Below are 18,788 nucleotides of genomic sequence, written 5' to 3'. Positions count from 1 at the left end.
TCATAGGGAGGGGACATTTACAGGGGGGATACCAACAGGCGACTAGCTCCGTTTCGCACTGATCAGTGCTTCATCCGGCCATGGCCGGATGAAGCACTGATCAGTGCGAAACGGAGCTTATCACCTGTTGGTATCCCCCCTGTAAATGTCCCCTCCCTATGAATTCATGTGAGTATTTCTCCAAATAAAGAATTCGGAAGACGAGAATTTGGTGAGTCGCCGTTTTTTTCTATACCTTTGCTTGGTTATGAAGATTATATTGCTGTGTTAACCAGAGCACCACCACACGCCCGCATCCATCAACCACCCCCCAACACCCTCGCAGTGCTGGACTGCTTTGTATACCTATAGTCAGGTATATGTTGTGTTCATTGTGGATTTTCCTCCTAGCAGAGAAGTGATCCCTGATTTCTGCCACGTGTTTGCATGCATTCGATTCTGTACTTTGTAGCTGTTTCGAACATGCATCCTGGACTTTATTGTGCTAGAAATAGGCACAAAAGAAGTGACCTGTCATATACAGAAAACCGCTGTGTGTACCCGGCCGTAGAACCGGATCTTATCTGATACGCCTCAGGTAGCGGATGCCACCGGTCACCAGTGCAGTGATTCCTCCGCTCAGACACCAAACACATTGCACAAAATTGTATCAAACCTGATTATTCAAATTTATTAACATTGAGATTTTTTTTTTCTTTTCTTCGGCAAAGATGCTGTTATTAGTAGACTTTGAGTTTTATGTTGTGTGTGTTTTTTTTTATTTTTTTCCTCATTTTTATTAACAAATAAAAAACATACTGTATACAACGGAGCAAACTCCTAACAGCACTAATGTATACACAAGGTAAAAATGATTTCCTTATCCAACATTAGAGAGACAGCGTTCACGTCGGTTCCCAGCCATGACATTGTGTGATACAACTTCAAGGGTTTCTCCACCACCTTTATTTCTTACATCAGCCTCCGCTATAATGTGTAGTAATACAGAGTACCATTCATAAGTACACTTTTTTTTTTTTTTCCTTTTTTTTTTTTGTATGTTTTTTTTTTTTTTTTTCTGGGACGCGTCTAGTAGAAGGTCCGAAACGCTGCACACTATAACCAAAAAATGTTATCGTTTTCTAGACAGAAGGAATCACTATGTGGCACCGTTCTGAAAAAAGAATAATTTTTTTCCCCCCCTAAAACTAATATAACTTGGTAAAAGAAAAATATATCCTTCAAGTCTTCATCCTACATCTCTGAGCAAATATATACTGTTTTATATTCAGCAAACCTCTAGGTAACCACCACACCTCTAACCGTCTCTCGCACCAGGCGAGCTGCGTCCCCCGATGGACGCTGACTGCAAAGAAAAGTAAAAAGAGAAAACAAAAGAAGGAAAAAAAATCTTATAAGTATATAATGTAAAAAATATAAAGAACTGGGCAATGTTTTTTTTTTTTTTTTTTTCTTGGTCCCTCATTGTCCAACCCTTGTGCTAAAGTCAGTGATTATGCTGCGTAATTTCCATCGGCTCCTGTGCGATCGGGTGTTGGATGAGATGAGAGACATCAAGTACACAGGTCCACACACCGGTCACTCAAAGTGATTTCTTCATTTGGGATAATCTGCTTTAATTCTTCAATGCATCCTTGTGCTGACAGCGTTTTTGTGAGTGCACGCTCGCCTCCCAGGGTGCTGTAATAATAAGAATGTGCTTTATCGAGGTATGGTCCCCTCTTCTCCGGGAGTTCTGCACACAACACAGGGGTTCCTGCAGTCGCAATGACATATTTCATGTAGGAATCATTTCCCTTAGCGCGCTTATTCAAGAATAAAAAAAAAAAAATTATGATAATAATAATATTGAACTGATAAAAAGGCTTCCCTACAGGAACACCACACTTAAAAAAAGAGAAAAAGAAAAATACTCTAAAAAAGTTATTAAAAATAATAGAAAAACAAATGTTAATTGTATTATAATATTTTCTTTTTTTTTTTTCTGTGTGCCATAGATAGGACCAGAGAAGCAAGACCTGTATGGAAGGGAACAAGGAATGAATTGTGCTGAAATCCCCAAGCAAGTCTCGCAAAAAGCTTTTGCATTATCTCGTGATGAGGTGGGAACAGCGCCTGGAGGAGGACAGCTCGGCACAGGGTGATGTGTCCGATGCCATAGTCCCTGGACGCATTTCACTCCCAGCTCGGCCAGTGGGTAAGCGGTAGTTATGTTGCATAGTGGTCAAAGCTGCCTAGGTACTCCAACGCGGCTCTGTAGCACAGCTGATACTGGTCCTGCGGAAAAAAAAATATATAGAGAGGAGTCAGGATTGGGGCTGAACAACCCTTATCATCTGAGCCTACTACTGCATCATCACATTGCACTACTAGTGCAACTCCAATAACCTGGATACATTTTATAGACTGTGGATATGTCTCATACACTCTGTCCATACACCCTATCAGGCCAAGTTCACGCATAGTCGATGATTTACTAAGCTAGCGTTTCACATTCCAGCCTTTAGTAAAGTGCCACTGGCTGTAGTTGTCAGACGCAGATGACTTACTTCTGACCCCAGCCTGTCCACCAGCAATGCCAGGAGTGCAAGCATACAGCAGCATAAAGAGAGGTAATCAGGAGATGAAATGACCTCTTTAAAGAATCAGATGCTGCAGCGCCTGTCTTGCACTCCGCTCAGAGCTGTTGTAGATTTAGCTAAAATGTACACAGTTCGTAGATAGGCAGCAAGGCACTACTTCCCTATTTGAGTGTAGAACAATGATGAAATGGCAGACTTGGACTAGGAGTGCTGGAGGTGGTGCTCTGATTGACAATAGTGCATGAAGACGTTTCAAAGAAGCAGGAAAATAATCGGCAACTCACCGCAACCAGCTGAATAAATCTTCTTTTATTCCATACTCACAAATATGTAACATGGGAAGAGGGTAGTGGGGGGACACAGGATGGCGACCAAGCTCCGTTTCGCACGGTGATCGTGCTTCCTCCGGCCATGGCCGGAGGAAGCACGATCACCGTGCGAAACGGTGCGGTGAGTTGCCCATTATTTTCCTGCTTCTTTGAAACGTCTTTAGCTAAAATGTACACTAGCTAATGAGTGTATATTGAAATAAAGTTGGGCCACACCCACTAAAAAAACAAAACAAGTATGATTGGTGTTTAAGGGCAAAAAGTTGCTCATTTTTGCACAAACATAAAAAATGTGTGACCTTTCCACACCTAAAAAGCCGGTGTTGGTACTTACTATGTTCCCCATTTTGGTCCATATTTCAAGCTAATTTTTGAGCCAAATTCAGTTGTGAAATAGACCCAAAGAAAACGTTTGTGTATTTTGGGCTAAAAGACTGACCAAAGTCAGTGTGTGAACCCAGCCTTATACAATACATTCATTCTTATTATGGGGTATTAAAGGGGTACTCCGGCGCTAAGACATCTTATCCCCTATCCAAAGGATAGGGGATAAGATGCCTGATCGCGTGGGTCCTGCCGCTGGGGACCCCCGTGATCTTTCACGCAGCACCACGTTACCATCAGCCCCCGGAGCATGTTCGCTCTGGGTCTGATGACTGCCGATCACGGGGCCGGAGTATTGTGACGTCACTTGCATTGAGGGGGCCCCGTGATCGGCAGTCATCAGACCATGAGTGAACATTCTCCGGGAGCTGATGGTAACGGGGTGCTGCGTGAAAGATCACGGGTCCCCGTGATCAGGCATCTTATCCCCTATCCTTTGGATAGGGGATAAGACGTCTTAGCGCCAGAGTACCCCTTTAAGGGGCAGAATGATTGGGGGAAACAGATCTGTACTTTAATCCTTTTCTGTAGACTTGTGGGGTTTTCTTATGTGCAGAATGTATTAAAGTAGTAAATGCTGCAATACTCACATTTTAATTGGCAATAGATAAGCGTTTTCAAACCAGTGTGCCTCCAGCTGTTGCAAAACTACAACTCCCACCATAACTGGACAGCCTTCAGCTGTCTGGGTATGGTGGAAGTTGAAGTTTTGCAACAGCTAGAAGCACACTGGTTGGGAAACACTGACCAAAGACTGTCTGGGCATGTTGGAGGTTCTAGTTTAGCAACAGCTGGAGGCACTCTAGTTGGGAAACACTGCTATAGATTAACATTCGCTCCATCTTATGGTTCACAAAATCCACTCTCACCTCTGTCTGTACCATGGCCGGTCGCTGTGTTCTTAGAGTCTTCACAGTCTGGAACATGTCCACCACTCCCTCGTACCTCATCCGCTCCAGGACAATGCTGAGTGTAATGAAGACTCCGGTCCGCCCCACGCCGGCGCTGCAAGGCACACAAAGCAGGTTAGTACATAGCACAGTCTATAGGGAGGAGATTATCTTACTGATGGGATAAGTTCACACAGGACAGATTTGCCTGGAGATTTGCGTTGGTACAGTTTGCACTGAATTTACACAATGTAAAGACTTTTTCTTGAGGATTGTTTGATGATAAATCTGAACCATGTGAACTGACCCTTACTCTGCTCCTGCCATATAACATGCAAATATGCTGTAACACAAAGCCACAATATGGGCAGACGCTGTACCTGCAGTGAACAGTTATCGGTCCATCCTGTCCAAACTGTTCCTTGGTCTTATGCACTTGTCCGATGAAGTCGATGAAGCCTTCTCCCGTTTTTGGAACTCCTTGCTCTGGCCAATCCGTGAACTGGAATTGTCTGATTGTCCGAGACTGTCCATCCTGTAGAGCAGGGGGAAAAATTTGTGAGAAATCTCATCACATCTAAGACTTGGAATTCTGACTGAGCTAAAAGTTGATTTATTAAATATGTTTATTTCATTAAAGTCTGATTGATCCTGTTAGATTAACCCTTCAGAGGGGATTGACAATGTGATGTTAGTGTTGTTCTAAGCCCCCTCCATGTTGGACTGCTATTTCTTATTCTCTCCATTTCAGGATTGGGACCAGAGCTAAGCTATTTACCAGCAGTACACACACAGGTACTTCCTACTGTACTTGTCTGGCCAATCACTGCTCCAGCAACTTATATATTTCTTTTAAAATTCTTAAATAACAGTCCTTACCCTTGCATCTGTCACTTTAAACTCGCGCAGGATGTACTGAGGCATGTTGTATTCAGCCATGGGATCCACCACAAAATACTGGTAGCGTGCGGAGCGTTCTGCTGGCCAGTACTGATGACACTTCTCCTACAGAGAGAAAAATGAAAGTCAAGTGATGTAGAATATGACAGGTTAATAATAACTGTAGAAAACGCAAAGAAAACCTCAATGACCAGAAGACAGATTGAGTATGTAATGTTCTAGGAAAAGCAGCTAAATCCTTCAGATAATATAGATATTCCATTTTAACTCCAACCTCCATTCAGTTTCCTATGGATCTTATGAAAGCTTTTCCTTACCCGGCCCATCTCCCGCAGCTTTGTCAGCATCACCACAATGGTAGAATTATGCTCCCATAGCATGCGCCAGAAATCCTCAGTGGTCTCTGCCAGGGGTCCCTGAGTAGCGATGTACCCTTTCTGTTGCCTGCAAAATATTGTCCAAAATGAACAGATGAGGACGAGAGGCAGCGTATGTGCAACCAGACCCGACAGCTGCAGCCATTATGTGCAGATCCAGGACATTTCTGTTTTATGAGGAGCGAATGAACTGCATCTACTCAATCTTCTCGTCATACATCAGCACTGCTGAAAAATGTTACCTGTAGCCATCGATGAAGCTGGCGTTTATATAGTCTGACCCCTCCACTCCACGTATGGGCTGAAGACACACACGGCTTATCTCGTACGGCATTATATTCACCAGCCGATTCTTGAACTTGTTGCATGGTAAGTTGGCACTGATGAATCGGGAGGTGTGAGCCTTAGAGTTGGCCAAGAGCTTGAAGAGAAACACAAGGAAAATGTAATATGATATTTAACAAACTGAACAGAAAAAAATTCTTCACTGGATATAAAGACCACAGCTTAAAGGGGTACTCCGGTGCTAAGACCTCTTATCCCCTATCCCCTGTCACTATGCTCGGGGACGGAGCATAGTGACGTCACGGCTCCGCCCCCATGTGAAGTCACACCCCGCCTCCTCAATGCAAGCCTATGGGAGGGGGCGTGGCAGTATGGTTCTTTGGCCATTGAAGCATAGAAGTGATTGCCCACCTTGAACTCCAGCTCCATGGAGGTGACGCTTTCCCCTGGAGGGACCTGAGACAGTTTCTGGATGTGTGCATACAGGCTGCGTGCCGGCACTTCCGTGTTTCCGCACATCACTGCTTCTAGTAAAGCCTCATGGATGAAGATATACTGGTCCTCTGTCTGCACCATGTAATTCCGCTGAGAGCGCATGCAGGTCACGTGACCGTAGATGTCTACAGTCTTCTCAAGCTTTACTCTCTCTAACATTGCATCGATGACTATAAAACATCCCGTTCTTCCCACACCGGCGCTGTCGAGAGGAGAGAGACTGTCAGTCTGCTGAACAAGTGACCAACAATGACTGACCAAGGAGTTCACTCACATTATATTATCTGAAATTCCGCCCCCCTCTCCCCCTTTCCTAAAAGACATTTAGCAGTGTGTATACGGCAACATAGGTATAAATATACTAACAATTGTGTTCAGTTGGTAGAGTATTGTATGTAGTAAGAAGTTCCTAGTAGGTTAATCTGTGGCTAAAGGCCATACTGATGTACTGTACACAGTCATTGAACTTTTGACATGAAAGCTCAAAAGAAAAGGTGCGGAGCAAACTCACCTGGCGTTTCGGAAATAGTGGAGTAGATCACATCACGCTAAGGCGGAGATGCAGCAGGGAGGCGGTAGATGGAGTGGGGGGGAATCAAGCATCAGGCCACAGCCGTATCACACCGTCGCAGGGGCCTGACGAAGTACCAAACGGTGTGATACGGCTGTGGCCCGACGCCTGATTCCCCCCGTTCCATCTACCGCCTCCCTGCTGCATCTTCGCCTGGCCGCGATGTGATCTACTCCGCTATCTCTGAAACGCCGGGTGAGTTTGCTCCGCACCTTTTCTTTTCAGCTTTCATTATGCACATGTATACTCTAGCGTGCAGCATCATCCATAGGAGAGCATAGACTGCTACACTGGCCATTATATTGGAAGGATTAAATTCACAGGTTTAAGTGACAGTGCCGGATTTCTTTTTCTATTGTGACAACATGAACTTTTGACATCTTTACTATACTTTGAGTACTTCTATGCTACTTATTAAACTGCAATTCATTCCTGACATCCAAACTCCGCCGGGAACAGGAACTCGGCAGGATAAAACACTTTGTCCTACGATCAGCTTTTTAAAAATGGAGTCACCCTGACTAAAGTATTTGAGTCAGATGTTATATATTTGTTCTAAAGAACACAAGCACCTGTAGAGTGCCCGGCCGAGAAATAGACCCAGCATTAGTTTTCTGCTTCCTGTTTGAATCGTCTTCTGTAGACATCAGACGAGATCTATGTGCTGAACGATGTGGATGTGGAATGTATTTCCTACTGCCGCTAATGTAGTTGTGCACCCGCCGCTGATGCATGCAGTAAGAGGAGCACTCTTATATAAATGGACAATTACTAGATATCGCCCCTTACCTGCAGTGAACAACCATAGGGCCAGCATCTGGGGGGTTGCAAGCTTTTACTCTTCGTAAGAAGGCCAGAATAGGTGTGGGGTACTCTGGGACCCCGTGGTCCGGCCACGCCATGAACTGGAACTGCCGGATTTCTCGTTTTTCACAGGAGCCGTTCTGTAGGGACAAGAGAAATAAAGCACAATCGTATCGTCAGTATGGACACTAAATCACATTCTGTCACTGAATTCACGATGTCCCAGACAAAAAAAAAAAAACAGATTAAAACACATGACTGGTAATGTCCAAATGGCTTGGCCTTTGCCCTGTTATTCTCTGTTATCAGACGGTTAAATGAGATTTGCTCATGAAAACAACTTCTCTCACCACAGTGTCTGCTTTATCCACCTACAGACACATCTTCTTGTGAGACTTGTCAGTAGTAGTTTCTATAACATGGTCTGTAATCTAAAAGCCTCTCCGACAGTAGTTGATTGGTTTTGCAATGGAGACCCAAGACCTGTGGTGCACTTCATCTATCGGAGCCAGCAATAGGTATCCAAAATCAGGTCCACATTACTATCTGCATTTATTGTTTCTCTCATTAAGCTCAGCGCACCGTAAAATTATATTATAATTGAAAATTAAATTAAAACATTACACTCTTAATTTCCTTGTCTACCTTCCACTGCATTGTGCAGTCTTATCTCTCTCTCGGGAGGAGGAGGGCGTCAGGGAAAGCGTGGATCCAATCTGTGACCCTGGATGTGCTGTTTGCTGGTTAGTCGTGCGCTACAACTATATGGCGAGTCCCCAAATAACCCATTATACAGACTTACAACATACAGGACTTCTCACCTTATAGAGAGCGAACGTCCTCACTGTATACGTGGCAAGTTCTACTGTGTCTAATAGGGTGACTTGTATCATACCGTACGTCTCGGTGCCACGGCTCGGCCAGTACTGATCGCACTTCACCTGTGAGTCAGATAACATTGGGTCATAAAACACATCTATATATGAGACTATATAGTAACAGAGTACACAAAGGGAAGACTCCGAATATGCTTCAAGTTCTGTAATATTACAGTAAACTTTAAAGTATACCAGTCACTTAAAAAAACTTTAGACACCTCACAGTGACTTAAAAAAAACAATTGAACAAATCACTGATCTGGAGAACAAGCGGGGATAAGTGTGTGGCAGCGCCCTTTACTCCCCAGCCCTTAGTGATTTTTGTCTGGCTGCTCCAAGTCTATAGGACAGCAAAGATCACTGAGGGCTGGGGAGTAAGAGTGTTTGTCAGTGGTAAATGCGTTATAGCTCAAGATGATAAGGATCACTGCCAAGGAGTTAGTCTGGGGGAACTACCTCTTATCGATCACCCTGACTGTCCTGAGGATTATGCTTCTGAGCTGGGCCTAATAGAAGATGATGTAAGGAAGATTCTAGTGAGACATCTGATGGGACATCTGCCAGTCCTCAAGTCCATGTCCCTCTGATTTACTATGAGAAGTTGGAAACAATGTGGCCATGGCACATATATGCTATACTGTTTTCTGTATTATATTGTATAAACACATTTATGCTCCACATAATGTAAGGACCAGGTATGGACACATCTGCTCTGCACTTTGTCATACTTCTCACAGCTAGCAATAGAATCAACGAACATGTTCTTCCACTGATAAACAATATCATTAGCAGCATCCTTGTAAACCAGACACAAGATGTCATAATTTCCCCTCCAGGTGTATAATGTCTCACCCTGGATTTTTCCTCTAGGCGAGTCATCATGACAATGGTGGTTGTCCTCTGCTCCCACACCATACGCCAGAAGTCACTGAGAGTCTCAGGTAGCGGCCCTTGTGTAGCGATGTAAGCATTCTGCTTCCTGTAGCCATCTATGTAGTTGGAGTTGATATAATCGCTGCCAGGGACACCTATAAGATCAGGAAGAGAACATTAGAGGTGCAAAAAGCAGGTTATGGGTTGAGGGCAAATAGTGATCTTGTCTTACCATCCACTGAGGTAAGGATAACACGCGAGTGGTCGTAGGCAATGACATTTGCATAACGATTCTTTGGTTTGTTCACCTCCAGGTTAGAATTCTCCCATGTAAACTGCTGCCCGGGGTCAATGGACTGAAACCACAAGAAAAAAAATGATAATCAACAAGGTAATTCTCATGGCCGGTCTCTAAACAGATGATGGGCAAAATGCAGATCTCACCTCGTACTCCTGGGAGAACTTCAGTCCGTCGTTGGCCTTCAGACGGTCAATGTGTTCAGAGAGGTCATTGATCGAGATGGGTGGATGTTCTCTCATACCTGAGAAGGTAAAGAATACATGAGTAACGCTGCACTTCTGTCCATACTGATGACAATGAAGATGGACAGCGCAGCAAGACAGACTGACAGAGCCATAGACACGCAGCATGCTGCAACACCTTGGGAGAAGCAGCCTCATGTGTCTGAATGCTGGCATGCTCTGAATTAGAGGGTGCAGCCTTGGAAATCCACAACCACAGACCGGTGCTGTAATGAGATGCAGTGATAGAGGCAGAGAGAAAGACAACAGAGGCCTGGAAATGAATCCATGAGTGAACATGGGATAGAGATGACAAAGGTCCATGTAAAAGAGTGAACGTACCAAGGGTGTTAAATGATATTTAATCTCCGAGAAAGATGGAGGGAACAGGTAGAGCAACTTAACTGGGTTAAAACCCATAAAAACTGTGAGAAGAATGATAGCTCACTTTGCCTCATATGTAGATATGAGAAACATGATGAAGTTGGTCAGAAGGAATTAAGGACAGGGATGTGAAACATTACAATGATGAGATATGCTATCTCAGGAGGGTGAGATCCAGAATCCATGACCTGCTCTAGTACCTCTGCTAATGTTCTGTCATATGACTACTCTACATCTTCCCCCACTGAATAATGTTCTCACCAAGAGCAAAGGCGAAATCCAAGATACGCAAAGTGCAAAACAAAGACTGTGCCCAGCTGAGAAGGATGGCATGGGGTGAGGAGGAATGTGAAGAAAATTGAAAGAAAGCAAGATCTGGCAATGAGTAGGGCATGAGGGGAGTGATAACTTCTCTAGATGATTACAGTAAGTTGTCAAACTAACTTGAGATACTCGGATAACTGGGGACACTGGAACCTGCAAGGAAAACAAAAGCGGCAAAAGAACAGAATGCAGTTAGAGGGCGCTGAGGAGGGACTGAATGTCTGTATGACCTTGGATCTTATAATCCTGTCTATGACCACAATAGCTAGATCAACAGTGGGGGCAGTTGCATATCTACAATCTACACTTGGTCTGACACTTCGCTTCCAGCAAACCTTGGTGAAAACGCCTGTAAAGTTTACAAAAAAATGATTAAACTTAAAGAGTACAGTGAGCTTGGTTTTACAGGGTGAGAAAATATCAGAAGACTCGTCTGTAGTGCCAATAATGGATGCTTACAATGTTTTTTAGTAGGCGTATTAGCAGTAAAACATTAATGGATTGTGATGTGGAGTAATAATGAAGTCAACATTTTTTACACGACAATAGTTCCCTTAGATACATATTCACTCTACGCCAGCCAGATCCATAGTACATGGTGGGATAGAACCAGGAAGGCTTTGACACTCCACATAGATGGTGGCATTGGAATTGACAAATGGTGCATTGTCTTTAAGGTTAGTGACTCCCCCGGATATACCCTCCGCTGAGCTATATACTGTCCTGTAATCGCTATCCGAGTTCTCCTATATAGCTGACCTGATCTTTTTGGGCCCATTTAATCTGAAGAAGTTACAGGCTACACTTTCTGCCTCTTAAGTGAAGATAACATTTTCCTTGACAATAATATAACCTTCAGTAGATTGAAAGACAAGAGAAAGCACAAAGTGGCATCCTTCACTAGAGAAGAAAAATCTAATACTGGAAGTTTGGTAACCACACTGGTGCATGTTCACACAGATGACTCTGGTACAATGATTTGACACCCAACAGAAAAATTATATCTATGGTTCCAAATTGATTGGATGAAGCCGCAAATGTTTGTCTAAATTGTTGTCGGCCCTTTCTGGGGATTTGTGAATAAGACGACAAAGCCATAGGAAGGGACTCACAGTGGAAGATCATCACATGTATAAGATCGCCGGCAGCTTTTTATGAATAGATTGTTTGATCGTTTTGGATCGTGACATTTTGAGACTTCACAACAGGAGATGATGATGGGAAAGTAAAATGGAAAAATCTGGGAAATCCAGGGGACAGACAACGGGATTGTACCTGGAGTTTGGTAGTTCAGGCGCCGCAGTTCCACAGGATCAGATGAATTTCCCAAGAGGGATTCCTTGACACCCGGTGTCTGATCCTCCTTATTAGATGGGGAATTGGTTCTTTTCCTGGAAAAAAAGAAGTCCCCATTGATTTAAAATAGAAAATTGACCATAACAGAACAAAATGCTGTCCGAGCCACATAACAGGTTCAGGTTCTGTAAAGTTTGTTTTATTCTATTTAAGTAAAGGTCTTGATTGGTGGCACAAGACTGTAGCATAATGTGGAACCTCACAAAACAAAAAAACGACCAAACACATATACATGCACATGCCGAAAGTTCATCTGGTCACAAACGCTCTCTCCCAAGTCCCCGATGAACATGTCTGTTTGGATCGGTCAAGCATGTATGCGTTTTCTACAGGGGTATGCCCCCTTCAGGTGGCTCTGGCGGTAGCTTATCTTAACTGAGAACAAAATGAAAGTACAACTGCCTGATCCTTCTCTCCCCAGATAGTCGGGATGCCCCCATACACTAAGTGCATTCCAGCAGTTGCAAAACAGCCAACAGCTGTCCCAGCATGCTGGGAGTTGTAATTTTGCAATCGCTGGAGGCACACTGTTTGGAAACACTGCATTAGGTGGTTGGCCAGTTCAACTAAATCCAGCAGATTCATCCAACAATTAACACATATGACCCGTTTAAATGGGAACTGTCTATGGGGCCGTCCTGGCACTTCTCTGTTAGCTCATTCACGTTCTAGATCAGGGTCTGAACACTCAGACCTTGACAGGTTTAAAAAAAAAAATCAAATGTCCCTAGAACAAATATATAATATATTTTTTAAATTTTTGTAATACAGATTCACTTTAAGCAGAGATAAGTAACTAGGAGAATATCACTCAAGTTACACATTTACATTAGAAGTTTATTCTTGGCTGCCTCCCTGATGGCTCTGAATATCTGTTTATCCAGTACTTGCTGAGACCTATTTTTGTCAAGTTAAAGGAATTTTACTGTATTTTTGGGTATGCTAGCTGCATCTTTGCAAATGTGCAAAATTCAGGAGATTTATGGTACATCCTCTGAGATGTGCACAATGGTCAACCATTGATTGGGATTGGTTATACTCTAAAATGAGAGAGACTATAAATTATAGAATATGTGAAGTTTCATACAGAATGTTTAGTACAAGAACTGGCTGCTTTATGGGCACGAGACATGAATACAGGAACTTCCTACCTCTCCTGCTTACTGTGTCCAGGACAAGCACAAAAAGAGAATAAATGAGATTAATTCATATAACAAGAAAGATTAACAAATATACACACAGGGAAGGCCAAGAGTTTTCTTATGTGGCGTTCTGTAAGGACACATGGCTGTCAAGTGAACAGGACAGATCTTAGGATATTTTATTGGCACAAAATTACTTATATAGACTGATATAGTTTTGCCATATTCGTTCTGCTCCTAATAGACTGTGCCATTAGTTTCTACTTAAAACATTACAAAGTAATATTATGCCATCTATGTTACGTTGTAGGTGGATAACTAGGCTCATATGTGTGATATAATGGTCCGAAAAAAATTTCTCATATACTTTGTCCTTATAAGGGATAGCAAAGTCCTTAAAAAAAAAAAAAACATTAACAGGAATTTACTAAGACTGGTGTCTCACACTGGTCTTGAGTAAAATTCCGCAGCTGTAGGATTCAGCCAATGAATAAAAAAGGCGAACAGAACATGCACTACAAGCGGCACCCACCCCTGCACTTTGCAATCTACGGTATCATGAAGCAAAAATCCGCAAAGGGGCTTGCACAAAAACCTTTCGACTATTCAGTGTTAAACCATAGGCATTGAAGCTTAATAAGTTCCATCCTAAATCTCAAAATTTATAACAGGAGATACTACAGATCTCAAGGAATCATAAAGGCAGCTGGAGGAAAACAGTGGTACAGTGAATGACCACATGATGTAACAGATGTAAATACTGTACAATCAAGGACTCTAGAGGTCTACAGCGGATCATCATTCAGCTGTGTAAGTCGATGAATAGGCCCCTTACCTTTTAAACAACAGAATAGCAATAACAATGATGATGATAAGAATGACGGCAAGGACTGGGCCCATGACCCAAAGCATTTCGGGTTCCTCTTGTTGCCTGGTTGAAACTACTTCTTCCACCACAATGTCATCCGAGTATGGACTGGCAGCATACTTCTTCTGCATTAACAACAAGGGAGAACAATATGGTTACACCACACCAGGCTGCCAGGACTACATGATTTTCTAGAATCCACTGACTCCCTTTGAAGACTCAAGAACCTAATGGTTTTGCAGATACATTGACAGATATTTTGCATGGTCCCAGAAGTCATGAGGAAACCATTAAGAGTTAAACATTGTGACAACTATCAAATGTTCCTGAAATGCTCATTCCTTACACCAGATAAATATTATGTAGACATCAAGAGTATAGCAGAGCTTTGGGCACAGTCCTCACAGGTGAGCAGAGTCAGTATTTACAGATATTCCCATGCTGGCAGTACGGGATAAGCCGCAGGCTGAGAACACTTACAGCTCCTCAAGGACTGGGTGAAGGAGCAGTGAACTCGAACCTTCCCGCAGGGTAATGGAATTAGTTTTATAAGTAGTTTTTACGTCTAACACTTCTGTCTAAGAAGTAAAATATATACCAGTGGACCTAAAATAAATAATCCTGATATAATTTACATGTAAAGTAGGGAGACTGCAGACTTACTGTGTCCCCATCTTCTAGAGCAGCGAGCACAAAGCAGGTGTAGCTCAGATGAGGGTCCAGAGGCTTGTTCAGGAATCCATTATATTCTTTATTGTCACCAATAGTAAACGATTCTGGGAGCGTGTTCAGCCGGGCTGCTATGTATGGCTTGTTCCTGCTTGCTTGTCTTTTTTGCCGACGAGACCCTTGATTAATGGCTTCCAGGATCTAAGATGTAGACAGGCACCTTGAGCATCACAATGAAATACTGCAAGAATAGACTCTGATATGGAGCATTTATAAGTGTCCAAGCCTGAGAAAAGCCTCCAACCTAAGACATTCCATCATATTAGCTGAATTATCTTGGGATCTATGGCCCGAACAGGAGCCTGGATACACCTATTTCATATGGAATTGATTCATGAGGCAACAACAGGATAATATCTAAAGGAAAAGTCATGCCACCAGTAGATGAATATTAGTGAAATGCTATATATATATATTATTACCTTTATGATTATATATGCCCAATACATAATCAGAAGTGTGAATTTATCCCAATAATAAGTAAAATAGCTAAATATATCCCACCTGTTCCAGCTCCATATCCTCAGGGCTTTGCCGTTGGCTGAGGCTACTCCTGGTACTATCAAGTGGAACAACCACAATGTAATACCATCTGCCAAAAAAGGGTAATGACAATTCTAGGTTCAGTGATTATTGTATGCTTCAATACATGACAATTATAGAATATCCTTGAGATATAAAAGGGACTTTCTTGCTCCCAGAACGGACTGCTCCAAACGATATTAAAAGTCACTGAATAAACTCTACAAACATTACTTTCAATCATATATGACTAACAAAATACTTATCACCTGTTATAATGTTAAAATCAATAAACATGAGCTGCACAAAAAGTTTATTGAAGTTATGAAATAGAAATAGAATAGAACATAAGCCTTTTACCTCACTGGAGAAGAAGTTTGTACTCGTGGCAAGAGAATAGTAAACTTTCTGTCCTCCATATACTTGCTGGTAAATGAGGGTTTGCTCTGCAGGACATCGGGGGCTGTACGGATGGAAACTCGGTGTTGCAGGCCGCCAGCACTGCTGCCTCGGTGCATGAGTACAAAGGAATAGTCTGTATCTGGCTGAAGGTTGTTGATCAGCTTGCGCATGGAATGACCGTCTACTTCTACGTTCTGGTTGTTATATAGAATCTAAGGCGGATAAGATTATGCATTAATGGATGGGGCTATGGTGCAAAACGTGAACAATCGTGCGAAAACAGGGCTAAAGTATCACAATTACTTTGCAGAAACAAATACTTTGCTGTTTTTGTTTCCAAATCCTGTTCACTCAGAATTATACAATAAATAGTACAGGCCTCCCTAAACACATTAGAAAAAAAGTCATCTGAACCCAACAGCAGGACAGGACATTTGTTGAATATATATGGTGACCTCTTGACCCTCTTCTACTGGGACCGCCTAAGGACCTGAGTAAGTGGTCCAATTCTAGACCTATGGTATCTTATCAATGCATGGTTAAAATGCATTTTGTTAATATACATGCTGTCAATGCAAGAATTGTCTTATACTTAACACTTTTGTGATCTATCCCCTAATAAACCCCAAAATGGATTATATGTGTGATGGTCACTGTGTTATACATGGGGCAGCATCAGCCAATTGAATCTATATACCCGATATACTGATTGATTGATTGTGAAATTAGAGTATACCTTTTATTTCTTGCAATTTGTGGTTTTACTTTATTTGTGCATTTATTGTTGGTTTTGCACATGTGTAAGAAACTTGTCCCTATATCTTAAAAAATAATTAATAATTGTCAAGTTTTAAGAAGACTTTTTCTCTCCCAGTGATAGTTTTGACCCCTTGACTCTCCCCAATAGAAGATGTCAAGGAAGAGAAGGGTCGGCATCTGTTAGATTTCTCAATAATTTTGTCCTTTTGGAGCCAAAGGAGTCTGAGGCTTAAAACTCCCTTCCATTTAGAACACATGAGTGCTTGGCTTAACATTTCATATGTTATGGGGGAATCGGGATGAACAGCTGTCGGCTGAACAAACGTCTGGCCGACCGTTTCTGAAGGTGCATAGCAAGCTTATGATTGCTGACAATGGTCACACCTATGTGGACACTTGGTTTAAAACCTTCCCTGTATGACAAAATCAAGTTCACTGAAACCAACTCAAAAACATTACAGAGAAGCAGTGGTGGTGTCCTAAAAGACCAACCTTGAAAGGCACAGCTGATTTGTAAGAGTCAGGAACTTCCCAGCTCAGCAAGACTGAGGTCTTCATCACAGCATTCACTCTGAAGTTCTTAGCAAATACTGTAAAAAGAGGAGAAAAACAATTGGTATCATATCTCTGGGGATACACTCACTATGTGGCACTCCTGTTACTGTTCTCAAGTGAGCCTTACCTTGATCCACCGGCATGGTGCGGGACTGTATGCTGGGACTTAGAGGCCCAAGCCCCTTATTTGTCCTTGCCCTGACTTTGATATCATATGTAGTATCGGGTTTGAGGTTGATGAGTGTAATGTGAGTGTCTCGCGTGACATTGACCATATCTTGGGGACTATTGATGTCCCGGTAAACCACTGTATAGTTTGTGATCTTTCCGTTGCGTTCTGACAGTACTGGAGGGTCCCAAGACAGTTCTGTTGTGGAGGTGGTCAATCCCACAACTTGCAAGTTTTGTGGAAAGCCACTAGGTACATCCTCAGGAGTAGAGATCTCCTTCTCAACCTCCTCACCGAAACCAGCCCGGTTCTTGGCAGACAGTTTGAAGATGTAGGTGGCACCCTTGTGTAGTTTGGTCAACGTGTAGTGATGTTCATTCTTTCCAAAGTCCATAGTGATAAATCTCTCCTCATCCACACGTTTATACTGCAAGCGGTAGCCCAGAAGCTCTCCCATCGATTCTCTTGGTGGATGCCACTGAATCAGCGCAGTGTTTTGAGTGGTTGTGCTAATCCCTATGCTCGGCTTCCCGGGCACTGAAATACACACAAATGTCTGGTTACCCATGAAGTCTCCATCTTAAGCATTATGGTTCCAGCATTACAGCCATGCATTACATATTTTACTTTTCTATCATGTATTCACTCCAGCTATATCAGAGCTGCATTCACAAATCTGCTGGTTTCCTGCTAGTTCTTGTGCTGCAGAATCTTGCTGGTCCAGTGTCTGTGCTGTGGTCTCACCCCCCCCTACAATATCATGTATCACAGGATCTCAGCTGTGCCGTATGGTTTGTATCTGTCAGCATGGTGCTCTAAGTGACAGCCAGCAGAGTTGTGAATGCAGCTCCACATGTGACTGTCATATGCAGATGCAGCTTATCAATTCATTACCCCCCAAGAAAATAAAATGAGTCTCATTATGTAACATCATTAGATGATACGGAGCCTCATTCAGTCTATAAATTGCCTGTCTAAAAGCTTCTCAGCTGCGTCAGAGACTCCCAGTGATTCAATAGAAATCTTCTCACCAATCCCAAAGCTTCCCAGTGAATATTTTTTTTATGCAGAGTTAGGGCTATAATGACATTTTTCAAGCAAACAGATTAGATAGGATGTAGCAAAGTAATGTTCCACCTTCGAATAACAATACCCCCCCCCCCCCCCCATAGCCCGCTTCTTTAAATGTCCATGTTGGGAATACAGATTTATTTATCCCAATACACATCAGACTTTGGTTGATGTTCATGTGTTGAGGAGCCAAACATCCGTGGATATCGGCCAAACTCAAAATGACAAAAAGAGTAATAATAAAGTCCATTTGTTGATGGTTCTAAGAATTTTTTTCCCACACTCCAGTAATTACAAATTAGAAGTAAAGTATTATACAACAGGAAAATATAGTGTAGCTTCTTTTTATTTTCAGTGAAGAGACGGCTATGTAAGATTTATAATCTAAGACACAAACAACAACAAAAAAAAAAGGATAAGGTGTAGCATAGTAACTAAAATTCCTTATTTGCAATGTGACTCACATGCTCCTGTTGTGGTGACGACTTTGGGTTTGCTCCTTGCACCATCTCCTTTAGTAGTGTATGCCGCAACAGTGATGGAGTAGGTGGTTTCTGGAGATAGCCCAGTTATCAGGGCTTCCTAAAATTGGGAGAGAGCAAAACCATAAAATCAAA

At 42.6% G+C, this 18,788-nt stretch overlaps 1 protein-coding gene across 1 annotated transcript in view; it reads right to left on the bottom strand.

The window, feature by feature from the left end:
- Positions 1-644: 644 nt before the first annotated feature.
- Positions 645-18,788, bottom strand: part of PTPRF (protein tyrosine phosphatase receptor type F) — a 139,160-nt gene continuing 121,016 nt past the window's right edge. The window contains exons 14-35 of the mRNA XM_056532436.1: positions 18,636-18,753; positions 17,059-17,637; positions 16,869-16,966; positions 15,576-15,829; positions 15,198-15,285; positions 14,628-14,834; positions 13,932-14,089; positions 13,106-13,117; positions 11,874-11,989; positions 10,719-10,751; positions 9,813-9,910; positions 9,601-9,724; positions 9,348-9,523; positions 8,439-8,558; positions 7,603-7,757; positions 6,159-6,444; positions 5,705-5,883; positions 5,403-5,529; positions 5,065-5,190; positions 4,566-4,720; positions 4,165-4,300; positions 645-2,277 (exon numbers count right to left, since the gene is read on the bottom strand). Coding sequence (XP_056388411.1) covers positions 2,209-2,277; positions 4,165-4,300; positions 4,566-4,720; positions 5,065-5,190; positions 5,403-5,529; positions 5,705-5,883; positions 6,159-6,444; positions 7,603-7,757; positions 8,439-8,558; positions 9,348-9,523; positions 9,601-9,724; positions 9,813-9,910; positions 10,719-10,751; positions 11,874-11,989; positions 13,106-13,117; positions 13,932-14,089; positions 14,628-14,834; positions 15,198-15,285; positions 15,576-15,829; positions 16,869-16,966; positions 17,059-17,637; positions 18,636-18,753 — 3,414 coding nt within the window. The 3' untranslated portion in view covers positions 645-2,208. The remainder of the gene's footprint in view (positions 2,278-4,164; positions 4,301-4,565; positions 4,721-5,064; positions 5,191-5,402; positions 5,530-5,704; positions 5,884-6,158; positions 6,445-7,602; positions 7,758-8,438; positions 8,559-9,347; positions 9,524-9,600; positions 9,725-9,812; positions 9,911-10,718; positions 10,752-11,873; positions 11,990-13,105; positions 13,118-13,931; positions 14,090-14,627; positions 14,835-15,197; positions 15,286-15,575; positions 15,830-16,868; positions 16,967-17,058; positions 17,638-18,635; positions 18,754-18,788) is intronic.

Source organism: Hyla sarda, chromosome 7 (genome assembly GCF_029499605.1).
Source record: "Hyla sarda isolate aHylSar1 chromosome 7, aHylSar1.hap1, whole genome shotgun sequence".
Lineage (NCBI taxonomy): Eukaryota > Metazoa > Chordata > Amphibia > Anura > Hylidae > Hyla > Hyla sarda.
This window is presented reverse-complemented; position numbering and strand designations above follow the sequence as displayed.